At 44.7% G+C, this 13,256-nt stretch overlaps 1 protein-coding gene across 1 annotated transcript in view; it reads right to left on the reverse strand.

Moving 5' to 3' along the window:
- The window catches only part of LOC117503563 (regulator of G-protein signaling 6-like), a 168,519-nt gene that overhangs the window by 21,254 nt on the left and 134,009 nt on the right, over window positions 1–13,256 (reverse strand). Inside the window, exon 15 of the mRNA XM_034162823.1 lies at window positions 3,537–3,723. Coding sequence (XP_034018714.1) covers window positions 3,537–3,723 — 187 coding nt within the window. The remainder of the gene's footprint in view (window positions 1–3,536; window positions 3,724–13,256) is intronic.

A 13,256-nucleotide genomic window follows, 5' to 3' on the forward strand; every position in this document is an offset into this window, starting at 1 on the left:
TCCACCTGGCTGTGTCTCACAGTTTCTGGAAAAATTTGATGCGTCAAAGCTCCAAATCATTCAGACATTTTCCTCACAATAAAAATCCGACGAGGAGTGTGGACCACTGCTCACTCAAAGGGTGCTCACAGGCGAATGACGCAACCGACAGACGTGAAAAAACTCACATGGGCATGAAGGTTCAAGCTTGGTTGATGCAAGCACACATGATTCAAATCCATATAGTTTTTGCAAAAAATAAAAAGGTCGGATAGTTTTCTAACAGACCTCGTATATATATATATATATATATATATACACACACACACACACACCATATCATCCAAACATTTCTGATTTGGGGTTCTAAAAAAAAAAAAAACCTTTGTAGGCTGTGCAATTTGTATTAATTCATTTTAAAGGTCAAATAAGGAGGAGGAAGGAGAAGGAGAATGAAGACTTCTGGACTGAGCAAGATGAGGTGGTGGAGAGTGTGCCCAAGCATGAAAGAGTGGTGATTGGAGCGGACGTCAATGGGCGTGTTGGCAAAGGGAACAGAGGTGATGAGGAAGTAATGTGTAGATATGGTGTCAAGGACAGGAATGTGGAAAACAGATGATAGTTGATTGTGCAAAAAGGATGGAAATGGATATGAAGAATACTTTCAGAAAAAAGAGGAGCACAGGATGACATAAGAGTGGAGGAAGATGCACACAGGTGAACTACATTCTTTGTAGGAGATGTAAAGACTGTAAGGTGGTGGCAGGAGAGAGTGTAGCTAGACAGCATAGGATGGTGGTCTGTATAATGATTTTAGAGGTGAAGAAGAAAAGAGAGTGAGAGCTCAATAAAGGATCAGACAGTGGAAGCTGAAGGAGGAAGACTGTTGTGTGAAATTCAGTAAGCAGGTGAGAGAGGCATGGGATTGAGGGGAAGAAATTTTGGACAACAGGAAAAGTGCTGCAGATGTGCAGAGAGAGAGAAAGGTCCTAGGTGTAACATCTGGACAGGCGACTGGTTGCTGTATCCTAGGCATCCTTCTCTTGACATACCCTGGGTCACTGGTCTGTACATGTCCGAACCAACTCAATCTCACCTTGCTGGCATTATCTCCAAACCGTCCTACCTGTATTGTCTCTCTGATATCTTCAATCTTAATCTTGACCATCATTGTCACTCCCAAGGAAAATTGCAGCATCTTCAGCTCTGCCACCTGTGTTTTTGTTAGCGCAACCATCTCCTAGCCATAGAACATAGCTGGTCTCAATACAGTCATAGAATTTCCCTTTCACTCAGCCACATGTGGTGGGCAGCCAGCACATTCTGAGTGACACTGCCAAGTCCAGATAAATGGGTAGTGTTGCATCAGGAACGGCATCCAGCATAGAACAAGCCAACATAACCATGCAGAGTACAAATCAAATTTCCATACCGGATCAATTGAGGCCTGGGTTAACAATGACCGCCAGTGGTGCTGGTGCCCAACAGGGTGCTGATGGGAATTTGGCTACTGCTGGGCAAAGAATAGGCAGAAAATGTGTCCAGAGACAAGAGGAGAAGAGGAAAACTAGAAGGTGGAAGTGAGAGTTGGCTGGCTTTGAATGTTTGTAGTATGACTGGTAAAGGGAGAGAGCTAGCTGATATGATGGAGAGGAGATTGGCAGACATACTGTGTGTGCAAGACATCAAGTGGAAGGTAAGTAAAAGCTGGGGCATAGGTGGTGGGTTCAAGCTGAGGATAGGAAGAGAAATGATGTTGGGGTCATTTTAAAGGAAGAGTGTGTTAAAAGTGTGTTGGAGGTTAAGCGAGTGTGATGAGTGTGAAGTTGGAAGTTGAAGGGGTGATGATGACTATCATCAGTGCATATGCCCCACAGGTAGGTTGTGAGCCAAAGAAGGAAGAAGATTTCTGGAGTAAGGTATATGAAGTGGCAGAGTGTACCCATGCATGAAAGAGTGGTGATTGGCGCAGACTTCAATGGGCATGTTGGTGAAGGGAACAGAGGTGATGAGGAAGTAATGGGTAGATATGGTATCAAGGAAAGGAATGTGTAAGGGCAGATGGTAGTTGATTTTGCAAAAAGGATAGAAATGGCTGTGGTGAATACCTACTTTAGGAAAAGGGAGGAGCACAGGGTAACATACAAGAGTGGATGAACATACACACAGGCAAACTACATTCTTTGTAGGAGATGCAAGCTAAAATAAACTGGAGACTGTAAGGTGGTGGCAGGGGAGAGTGGAGCTAGACAGCACAGGATGGTGGTTTGTAGGATGATATTAGAGGTGAAGAAGAACTCAACAAAGGATCAGATGGTGGAAGCTGAAGCAGGAAGACTTTAAAATTCGCTGAGCAGGTAAGACAGGCAGAGGATGGAGGGGAAGAAATTTTGGACGAGTGGAGAAGTACTCCAGATGTAGTGAGGGAGAGAACTAGGAGAGTCGTGGACAGTGGAAGACAAGTAGATTTGGTGGTGGAACGAACATGTCCAGGAAAGCATAAGGAGAAACAGGTTGGGAAAAAGAATTGGGATGGTCAGAGAGATGAAGAAATAGTGCAGCAGATAACTGAAGCAATCCTGCAAATGGTGATAGAAGCAACACATTCAGGACAAATACTCCTTAGACATCACTCTTTTGAAAAAATTATTGGCTATTTGAATATTCAATAGGCAGCCAGGTAGAGGGGTCAATTGAAGAATTACACAGGGGTCCAAATTAAAATATGCTCCAATCATGCACGCACAGCCAGTGTTCTGTCAAACTGAGAGTCTTGTCGCATAAATCGTCAGTTCTGTGTCCCGACTATATTGCGCATGCATATAGTCAGGTGTAATACATCCAACTGTGAAATGGTTGAATATTTTGCCACCATTATCCCGATATTATAAAGTCTGAAATCTCACACAATTAACCAATCAGATTCATGGAAACAATGTAATTGGATTAGAATTTCATTATACAGGGGTCGAAAGTTAAAGTTGTTCCCATTTTGATAAAACATGGTGCAAATTATTGGTTAGTTGTGACTGTGTTGAATGTTTGGTCTGCAAAGTAAAGGTCCAACAGCGTCAATGTCCATTGGATTGTATGACATGTAACATAGCTTAACCCGTAACATGATAACTAAGCATATGGTGCAAACTACTCTAACAGCTTACAGACGGTGGGACTAACAAAAAGACAGGAGGCAGAGCTGGAGGTGGCAGAGCTGAAGATGTGGTTCTCTTTGGGAGTGATGCGAAGAAGAAAGGTCAAATACCTTTTGCGGCTCCATAAGAATTTTATTTGTGGGAGACAGAACAAAAATGCCTCTTTTCATAGTAAAGGTTGCAGACCCCTCAGATAGAGACTGTAATATTTTGGCTTGTTAGACCTTGGAGAAACTGGAGTAGAAGTACTCTGAGTGCTGCTTTAGTGACTCAAATTATACACTTATGTATGAATATTCAAGCATTACATGTCATCAATGTGTAAAAACTCTTCTTTTGGGATGAGATATATCTGCCTTCCAGTTCTTTGCACTTAACAGTCTCAACTTGTCAAGCTCTCTGTACCTGTGCGTCTTCATAGCTGTACCGTCCTGGGTCTTTCAGGTTGTGGCTGGTGAGTTCATAGCTGTGGGAGTCCAGGTTGATGGAACTGGGGGCACCTTCAGCCAGGAACTCTTCCCAGATTTCCTGTGTCCTCTGTGCCACTTCCTGCTGAGGTCTCTTTTTCAGGTCCTGAACTGCCAACCAGAACCTGCAGCAGCACAAACCAAAAGCAGCTCAGATAATTATAAGTTCAAAGTCAGTGTGAAACTGATTTCAAATACTGGCCCGGATGTCAGGAAAAATTTTCTGCTTGCTGTCAAATGAAATAATCTTTAATAATTCAGCAGGAGACTTTTTCCAAAAAAAATGGGAATGGGGGGGGGGGGGGGTGTTGCTGATGGCAGCAAGTTGAACTGAAGAATGAGCCCAACCTTAACTCTTAAACACTGTTCACTGTGCGGTCTGAGTCAGTTTAACTCTGGCCAAGAATTCCCTCTTAATCATTGTCTACACCAGACTTTGTACTGCAGATATATTTAGAATGTATAAATAAACCATCTGACATTAATACGAGCTTCACACTGCACAGCGGTGTGAAGCTCGTACTGAGTCCCAAATAGGAAATGCCACATTTTGAGTCCACAGTGAAGCAGGAAATGTCAAATGTTGAACACTTCCTGGATTCACAGATGAGATCTTGTGGAAGTTCAGAATGAAACAAGAAGTGCCAAATTTTGAGCTCACAGCAAAACAGGAAATGTTAAATGTTGAACACTTCCTGAATTGACAAGACAGTAGATCTTGTGGGACCTCGCGGGAATTCAATGGCAAGGTGAGACTGAAACAGGAAGTGCCAAATTTTGAGCCCACAGTGATACAGGAAATGTCAAATGTTGAACACTTCCTGGATTGACAACACACGAGATCTCATGGGATCTGTTGGTGCTGTGTTCCACAAAAAAGTTCTAATCCACCTTAGTAGAAGAAGAAAAATATTTGAGCCAGTTTTGAATTTGAACACATCGTCTGAACCACAGACTCCTAGGTATATTAATGAGTAAGCAGCCGTTTTCTAATGTATAAAATTGTCTTCCTTAAACTCAAACTGATAGCAAATCTCTACAACCTGGTATGAATTTAATTAAAAATATAAAATACAACTTCCTGATAAGGTGGTGTAGAGGAGGTTTTTCTTAAAAGGAAGACCTGAAAGTTCAGCTAATTTAGCCATATTGTGCAGTACGCCACCACAGTAGGCAGCTTGCTCAGCAGGAAGACCAGCTCACCGCTCTCACTTCTGGGTTTAGTGAACTCGCTAAACGCCAGGACTCATTTATGTCTTCAGTGAGCACTCAGATGAGACAGTTACTGTCTAAATTTAGTCCTCAGGCTAATTCCAACACAGCCAAAGGCAGCTCCAGTGTTTCCGTCCAACCGGATGAAGACAGCATTCATGATCACTCACCTGACCAGCCGTGCTGCAGCATGGGCCACGGCAGAATGGGGTCATCCATCCACCACCTGTGCTTCTCTTCCTGCTTTCACAGCAGCCTTGCAACAGGTGTTCCAAATGTGTCTCCGGGGCGTGAAGCTACACGCTCCCTTATGAGGCTTAAGCATGGGGCAGCCGCCAAGTCACAGACTACACTATAGACTTCCATATCCTGGCGGCTAACAGCGAGTGGAACCCAGTGGCGCTCCTAGACGTCGTCTTCAAAGAGCTGTCGGACAATATCCAGGACCAGCTCGCTGCCATAGGCCTCCCAGAGCACCTCAATGAGCTCATCGCACTGGCCATCCGGACCAACCAACGCCCACTGGATCATCCTCGCTGTACAGCTCGCTTACCTGACCAACGTTCCGCCACACCACTGAACCGCTCGTCCTCCTCCAGCCACGTTGGAGCCGAATTTCCACATTGCAACACAGAAGAGCCCATGCAGTTGGGTCACACTTACCTGTCATTGGCCAAGTGACGGCGCCGCTGTGAGGGCGGACTCCGTTTTTACTGTGGACAGTCAGGTCATTTGATTACCCATTGTCAGGCCAGGGGTTCCACCGTATGGCCTAAGTCGGAATTACGAGTGAGTCAGACTTAAATTACTCCTTCCTCTGTTATTCTGGCCAAATTAATCTCTGATCATTCGTCAGTTTCAGTGTCAGCTTTTGTTGATTCTGGTTCTGATGCAAATTTAGTTTTGTCTTCTCTTGCCAGTTCTCTGCACCTTGATGCCCTCTGGTGGTGCATGCTGTGGCTGGTCATGAATTGGGTCTTATTACTCACCGTACTCAGTCTGTCAGAATGATCATGTCTGAAATCCACTCTGAATCTTTTAGCTTTTACGTTTTCGATAATATGACTCACGCGACAATTTTGGGGCACCCCTGGTTGCAACAACATGGTCCCAATTTTGATTGGTTAAAAGGAGAGATTGTTTCTTGGGGACCTACCTGTAAAGATTCCTGTCTGCATAAACCTGTACGTACTCAGCCGGATTCCAACCCGATCTCGAGGGGGTGCTGCTATCATGCCTTGGCACCCATATTTAGTAAGATCAAAGCCAAATCATTACCACCTCACTGGGAACACGATTGTGCTATTCCCGGGGGCAAACCCACCTCGTGGAAAGGTCTTTTCTCTGTCGGCTCCTGAACACCACGCTGTGAACGAGTACATTCAGGAATCACTTCCGGCTGGTTTGATTAGACCTTCATCATTGCCCACAGGGGCGGGGTTCTTTTTTGTAGAGAAAAAGGACAAGTCTCCTTACCCATGCATCGATTATCCGGGCTCAATAAAATAACAGTAAAGAACCGTTATCCACTGCCTCTCATCTCCTCCACATATAAGTTACTGGAAGGAGCCAAGATTTTTACCAAACTCGATCTTTGTAATGCATATCATTTAGTCAGAATTAAACCAGGCAATGAATGGAAAATCGCATTTAACACGCCTTCTGGACCTATGAATATTTAGGAATATCTTTTTGACCTCACTAACTCCCTAGTGGTCAACCAAAATTTGGTTAATGATGTATTGCGGGAATATCGTAACAAGTTTGTCTTTGTTTATCTGGAGGATATACTGATGTTCTTACCCGACCTTGAGACCCACACCCGCTATGTTCGCACCGTTCTTCAGACCTTGTTGCACCACAAGCTTTTTGTTAAAGCTGACAGTTGTGGTTGAGGTCAATGCTTCTGATGTTGGCATTGGTGCGGTCCTCTCGCAAGTAAACTCATCTGACAATAGGCTGCACCCGCACACCTTTCTGTCTAAAAAAAAACTGACTGCTGCTGAGCATAACTACAGCATCAGGGACCGGGAACTGTTAGCGGTGAATGTGGCCTTGGAAGAGTGGCGTAACTGGTTGGAGGGGGCACAAATGCCATTTGTGCTTTATACAAATCATAACAATTTAGCGTATCTGTGAATCACAAAACCCCTCAATGCTTCATTAGGCTAGGTGGGCAATTTTCTTCAGCCGTTTTGACTCTGTGCTCTCTTATCGGCCAGGCTCCAAGAATGGCAAACCTGATGCGTTGTCACGACAGGGTGACTCAATAGACGCGCCATCCGATCCAGGAACAATTCTGCCAACATCTTGTTTTATTTCGGCCTCAACCTGGGATATTGAATCTAGGGTCAAGTCTGCTGCAGGTAATACACTGGTTCCTCCAGGTTGCCCTCTGGGAAAGCTTTTTATACCAGCAGCTCTCAGGGGGGACATGATCAGGTGGGGGTATGACAGTCGCTTCTCTTGCCACCCATGCTTGTAAATGTGTGCTATTCATAAAACATCTAACAGCCCGTCTGCAGACTCGCTAATGCCATTGCCTGTTCCTACTTGCCCCTGGTCGCACAGAAACTTAACCCTCAAAGGGTAATACTGTTGTGTTAACTGTAGTGGATAGATTGTCTAAGATGGCTTACTTTATCCCTCTGTTTAAACTTCCCTTGGCTAAAGAAACAGCCGAGGTTATGCTCTCCCAGGTATTTAAATTGCACGGTTTCCCCCAGGATATCATGTCTGATCGGGGTCCTCAATTTGACTCCAACTTCTGGAGGAAGTTCTGCCAGCTCCTCTGAGTCACTGCCAGCTTAAACTCAGGCTACCATCCACCCGCCAAGGGTCAGACAGAACGCCTAAACCAGGAACTCGAAAAAGGACTCCGGATTCTCGCCTCCCAGCATCCTGCCTCATGGTCATCTCAACTGTCTTGGATAGAACTTGCTCATAACAGCCTACCTTTTGCATCCTCTGGTTTTTCCCCTTTTCATGTTGTTTATAGTCATCAACTTTCTCTGTTTCCACAGGTCACAACTCTTCTATTCCTTCAGCCCTTGGACTCATTCTTCACCGTCGATGAACCTGGGAGCGGGCGAGAAGGGCCCTGCTATGGTCTTCAATTGCCTATAAGACTGCTGCTGATCGGAAAAGATCCACTGCACCTCCATACAAGCCTGGTCAGAAATTTTGGCTCTAAACTCGTCACCTCCCGTTGAAAGGACTGCCCAGAAAACTAGCTCCCAGGTTCATTGGTCCATTCCCGGTTTCCAAAGTCATAAACCCAGTGCCATTTCGCCTCCGTCTCCCAAGGTCAATGTGGATCCATTCCATCTTTCACGTCAGCCATGTGAAGCCTGTTCGTTCCATCCCATTGTTCCTCTGGCCGTTCCCCCGCCTCCCACTCAATTTGTGGATGGTGGCCCTGTTTTTACTGTGCGGCGGCTCCTGGACTCTCGCCGCCTTGGTCATGGGATCCAATCGCGGGACTGGGAAGGCTATGGCCCCGAGGAGCAGTCGTGGATTCACTCCCACTTCATGTTGGATTCTGCTCTGATTTATGAGTTCCATGCTGCTCATCCTGGTTCCCCTAGGCCATACAGAGTCACTGCAAGGGGGGGGTGTATTGTCAGGGTTTGAGTTTCGTCTCATTATCTGGTTTTATTTTTCTGTTTTGTTATTTTTTTCTGATTCATTGTTTTTTAGTATGATTTTTCTCTTGCTGGGTTTTTCTGCTTGGGTCTCTCTATCTCCATCTGTCTCTTGGTTCTTGGTGGTGGGTGTTTCACTCCTCCTGGCCACGCACTTGTTCTGGTGCTTTCCACACACACCTGTTCCTGACTTGCAGCTTGTCATCTGGGTTATATAAGCTCAGTGGGTGCTTTAGTCCCTCGCCAGATAGATGTGCCTTGTGCCTCTTTCCAGCTCTGTTCTTTGCGTTCCAGTCCTGCCTGCCTCATAGTGTTCCTGACCTCCTGCCTGTTTGATCGACCAAGGATCAAGGAAATTTTATTGTCATATGCACAGAACAGAAGAACTTTCCTGCACAATGAAATGTGGCTACTGCATTTAACCCATCCTATTTGCCAGTAGGAGCAGAGGTCGCCATTAGGCGCCCGGGGACCAGCTCCAGATGTACATCCCTGCCTTGGTCAACAGCAGGGCTGAGCAAACCAACACCGACCCATAACAAACAACACACATAACACACAACACATAGGCCGGCCCGGTACATAAAACATATATATGAAGCAAAACACGAGGGAAAAGGAGAAGAAAAAAAAAAACCCCTCATAGTCGCTGCATTACACAGCGGCAATGAGGAAAAAAAAAAAAAAATCCCATCAGCACAAAAAAACAATAATCACAGAGACAAACAAGGACACAGGACGACAACCGAGATTTGAAACCACACCTCAGTCTGATGATTTTTGTACTGCTGTATTTTCTGGGCTGCCTACTTGTATACCACCCTCTGTTATCCTCACAAGTAAAACAACCAGAGCCATTTGTTTGAGCCGTGCATTTGTGTCCAACCATTTCTGACCAACCAGCCCGATATTTCCCAGGCATGTGAGATGCAAATAAAGAAAACGCTGAAGATTTTTTTGCCATGCTAATGCTCCAGAAGCATTTACTGAAAAAAAGTCTGAAGGACCTAAATGACATGGTGAGATGCTGAAGAGCTCCGCTCGTTCATGTCTGCAACATATACATATTACTTATGGTACAGAGAGTCCCGAACATGAAGTGCCAATTTTGAGTCTACAGTGAAACAGGAAATGTCAAATGTTGAACACTTCCTGGATCGATACTTCCTGGATCAACAATAAAGGAGATCTCATGAGAATTCAGTGGAAAGTTGACACTGAAAAAGAAAATGCCAAATTTTGAGGCCACAGTGAAAGAGGACATGTCAAATGTTGAACACTTCTGGGTGTTGGGAAGGTGTCGTAGCACGGACCCACAACAGGGGGCGCAAATGAACGGACAATGAGTAAGCCAAAAGGTAACAATTTAATGTTGTGACAATACACAACTAAATATACAGAAATTGCAAAGTCAATTAACACCAGGTGACGTGTGGGCAGGCTCGAAGATAGAAGACCCCGACGAGAGAGAGGCCGCGTCCCACACGGCCTCCACCACCAACGGTCTGAAGAACACCGGAGCCGCCAAGTCCCGAGTCCCCAGGTGACCTCTGTCTTCGGCTGTCGAACCTGGTACTGCTGGCAAAAAGCAGAGACAAGATGAATGAGTGTAAGTCCTTACACTCAGTGGTCTACAGTCTGTACACAGTCAGGAGGAGGACCTCCACCTCCGAATCACACACTCGTGCAGCTCCTTGTGTAACCACTTATCTGTAGCGCAGTCGTCGTCGTCACGCCACACGCCAATTCCCCAGATAAGGGCGAACACCACAGGATACCGGCTGCAACAGAAGTTCAGAATTCACTCAACGATATGAGTCAGCAGAGAAGTTACCTCTCGGTAGTCGATTTCTCGGCGGGGAGGTGGAGTTGCAGTCCGGCTTAAGTACTGGTGTAGATGAGTGACAGCTGGTGTGATGAGTGACAGCTGTCACTTCCTCTGGGTCTGGCGCCCTCTCGTGCTTGGAGCCCGCACTCCAAGCAGGGCGCCCTCTGGTGGTGGTGGGCCAGCAGTACCTCCTCTTCAGCGGCCCACACAACACTGGGAACGCTAAGCTGAGAGGTGGTGTGCACCTTGACAGGTCTTGAGGTAAGTCAGTGATTATCATGTAAATTACATGTAAAAAATATTTTGATCTTTGAAAATAAGAAGGTGTAGGTTTTTAGCCATGCTGATACTCCCCTGAACCATTTATTGAAAATAAAGCCTGAAGTACATAAATAACCTGGTTAGATGGTGAGGAACTACGAAGCCCACCTAGGCTAATTACTTTTGCGTTCCCTCGCAATAGTTTATGAGTTCCCTTGCAATAACCTAATATCATATTGAAGCTCATGCCTATCAGAGCACACAGTGAGTGAAATCAGGTGGGGGGCGACTGAACACATATGCGCATGCACACACACACACACACACACACACACACACACACACACACACACACACACACACACACACACACACACACACACACACACACACACACACACACACACACACAGCAGACAGCAACAGAATTCACGAGAGAATGGGATCCCGTGAGATGAGGGAGTAAGTTGCTACAACTTGCCCAGCTGCAAGACTCCATATGAAATATAGTTTATTTATACAACAGTGATAGGAAGTAGCAACACCTGTAAGTGTGCCTTATGAACATTTATGTTGCTTTTTTTTACCATCCCCTGGCTACTTAAACTCAGGTTCCCCCTGAATAAAGCGCATGGCATCTTCTAGTGCATCATATCTCCGCTGAAACAGTCCGGTTTTCTTTAAAATACGCTTCAGAGTCTTCATGCACATAATCACATTGTGTCTCACAGAGAAAGCCTCCAGTATATTATTGTATGTCAGCCCCAGGTTAAAGTAAATCTTAATCAAGTTCTGGTTATCCGTGATGTGCAATCCATCCAAACGATTCAACAAGCCTGTGTGTCGCCAGGCTGGAAATGTGGACTCAAAAGTTATTGCGAGGGAACGCAATAATCTTGGCCAAAAAAAAAAAATTTAACCACCATGTCCCTAGGCGGGCTCCATAAGGAACTTCTAGGCATGTGAGAGGCAAATAAAGAAAAGTGCTTAAAATGGCAGGGGAGGGGGAGTTTAAGAGGGCCGTAGTTGATGGGGTCTGGGGGAAGTGTACCCCCCTGAAGCTGAAGAATTTTAACCACACTGTAACAAAATGTTGTAACTACACAGCCAAATTCTAACAGAAACATACTATTTTCTATTAAAACTGTAATATACTGTAGGAATCAATCCATCCTGTGCAATATTTATGGGCAGCTTGCCGTTTCCAATAAAATACTGCAATATACTGTAAATAGTGTTGAATTCTGAGAGTGATCTTTCAATAAACGGCAGAGGCAGCAAAAATACAGCTGCATGCAGTACACGCGAGACCAACTGGACTTTCTTCAACTTATTTTGGATCCATCTCCATCCTGCATTTTGGACACTGTGAGTTGATTTAAATACCTTTATACAGCTGCCTGGTGTTTGCTTATCTTCGTACCACTCATTTCTCTGGTAAGCGCGCTTGATGAAACTCTGTCACAAGTGGTGTAGCATAGCGTAGCCTAACGTAATATAACTCTACAGCTGGTTAATCTGGTTTGACAGTCATGTGAGTTGCCCGAGTTGGGTAACATTAACCATACAAGCCTTAATCAAACACCATGTTAAACTTTGTGCGCATTAATGTATGATGCTGCGGATGAGACGTTTGGGGGTGTGTTAATGTTACCGTTGACGTTGCCATCAGGGTATGAGAATTGCTCAGAGAAAATGCTAGCTAGCTTATGCTTACAGTGCAGTAGGCCTATCTGTTAAACTTTTCTGCCAAAACATTTTTTTCAGTGTTGAATTGAGTTATATGAACACTGAGCTAAAATGTTTGTGTTTTTTATTGGCAGTTTTTTTTTGTTGTTGGATCTTCAACCAGAGGGGCATCTATTCTCATTTTGAGCTTCTCACAGACCTTAAAATGTGCTGCTTCTCCTGAACTTGCCATGGAAGAATGTGGAAGAGATATAGTTGAATAACTTTGGAACAAAACTACAAACAAAGATGTTCAGACTGTCTTCTCCCAGGTTGAGGATGCCGAGATGACACTCCATGGAGTCCAGCAGCTGATGGCCCAATCCTTCTTGCAGACGTAAGTTTCTTCGTCTTTCTTGAATTTTTATTGCATTGAATAGCTGCCATCTTTAAAATCATTTCATGAAACTAAGACTCTCATAACGTATATATTTTCTGTGACTATGACTATGTGACTATGAGTGACTATAGAAACAGTTACTTTATTAACCCTCTGGAGTCGAATGATCTGCCCTCGTGTAAAAAGATACATGGCCTCATTAAGCAGATGTAACAATCTGCTGTACTCTGAGACTCCCTTTAAATCCATGTTGAATGTGGAGACTTCAACCTTTATAGCATTTTTTAAATTTTTTAATAGGCCTTTTTATGCCATGCATTTTCATGAATATTACTATTATTTTTCATTGCGCGTTTATGTACACACATGCAGACAAAAGGATCATTTCCTTCTCTACTGTAGCAGCAACAGTGGTGGGAAGAAATATGACTCCTTCCTCACTGGTTGGCTGGCTCATGAATCCACCAATCATAAGTCACTAACCCCACATGTGGTCACTAACCCCACCTGTGTTTGATCACAGCCCACCCACCCCACGTGGGTCTGATTGCGTGGTCCCTTTCTCTTTATTACTGGTGCAAAGCATGAGTGGTTAGTGTTTTGTTGTTTGGGTTTTTTTTTTTAAATGAGGCATTTTATGAATGT

Source organism: Thalassophryne amazonica, chromosome 21 (genome assembly GCF_902500255.1).
Source record: "Thalassophryne amazonica chromosome 21, fThaAma1.1, whole genome shotgun sequence".
Lineage (NCBI taxonomy): Eukaryota > Metazoa > Chordata > Actinopteri > Batrachoidiformes > Batrachoididae > Thalassophryne > Thalassophryne amazonica.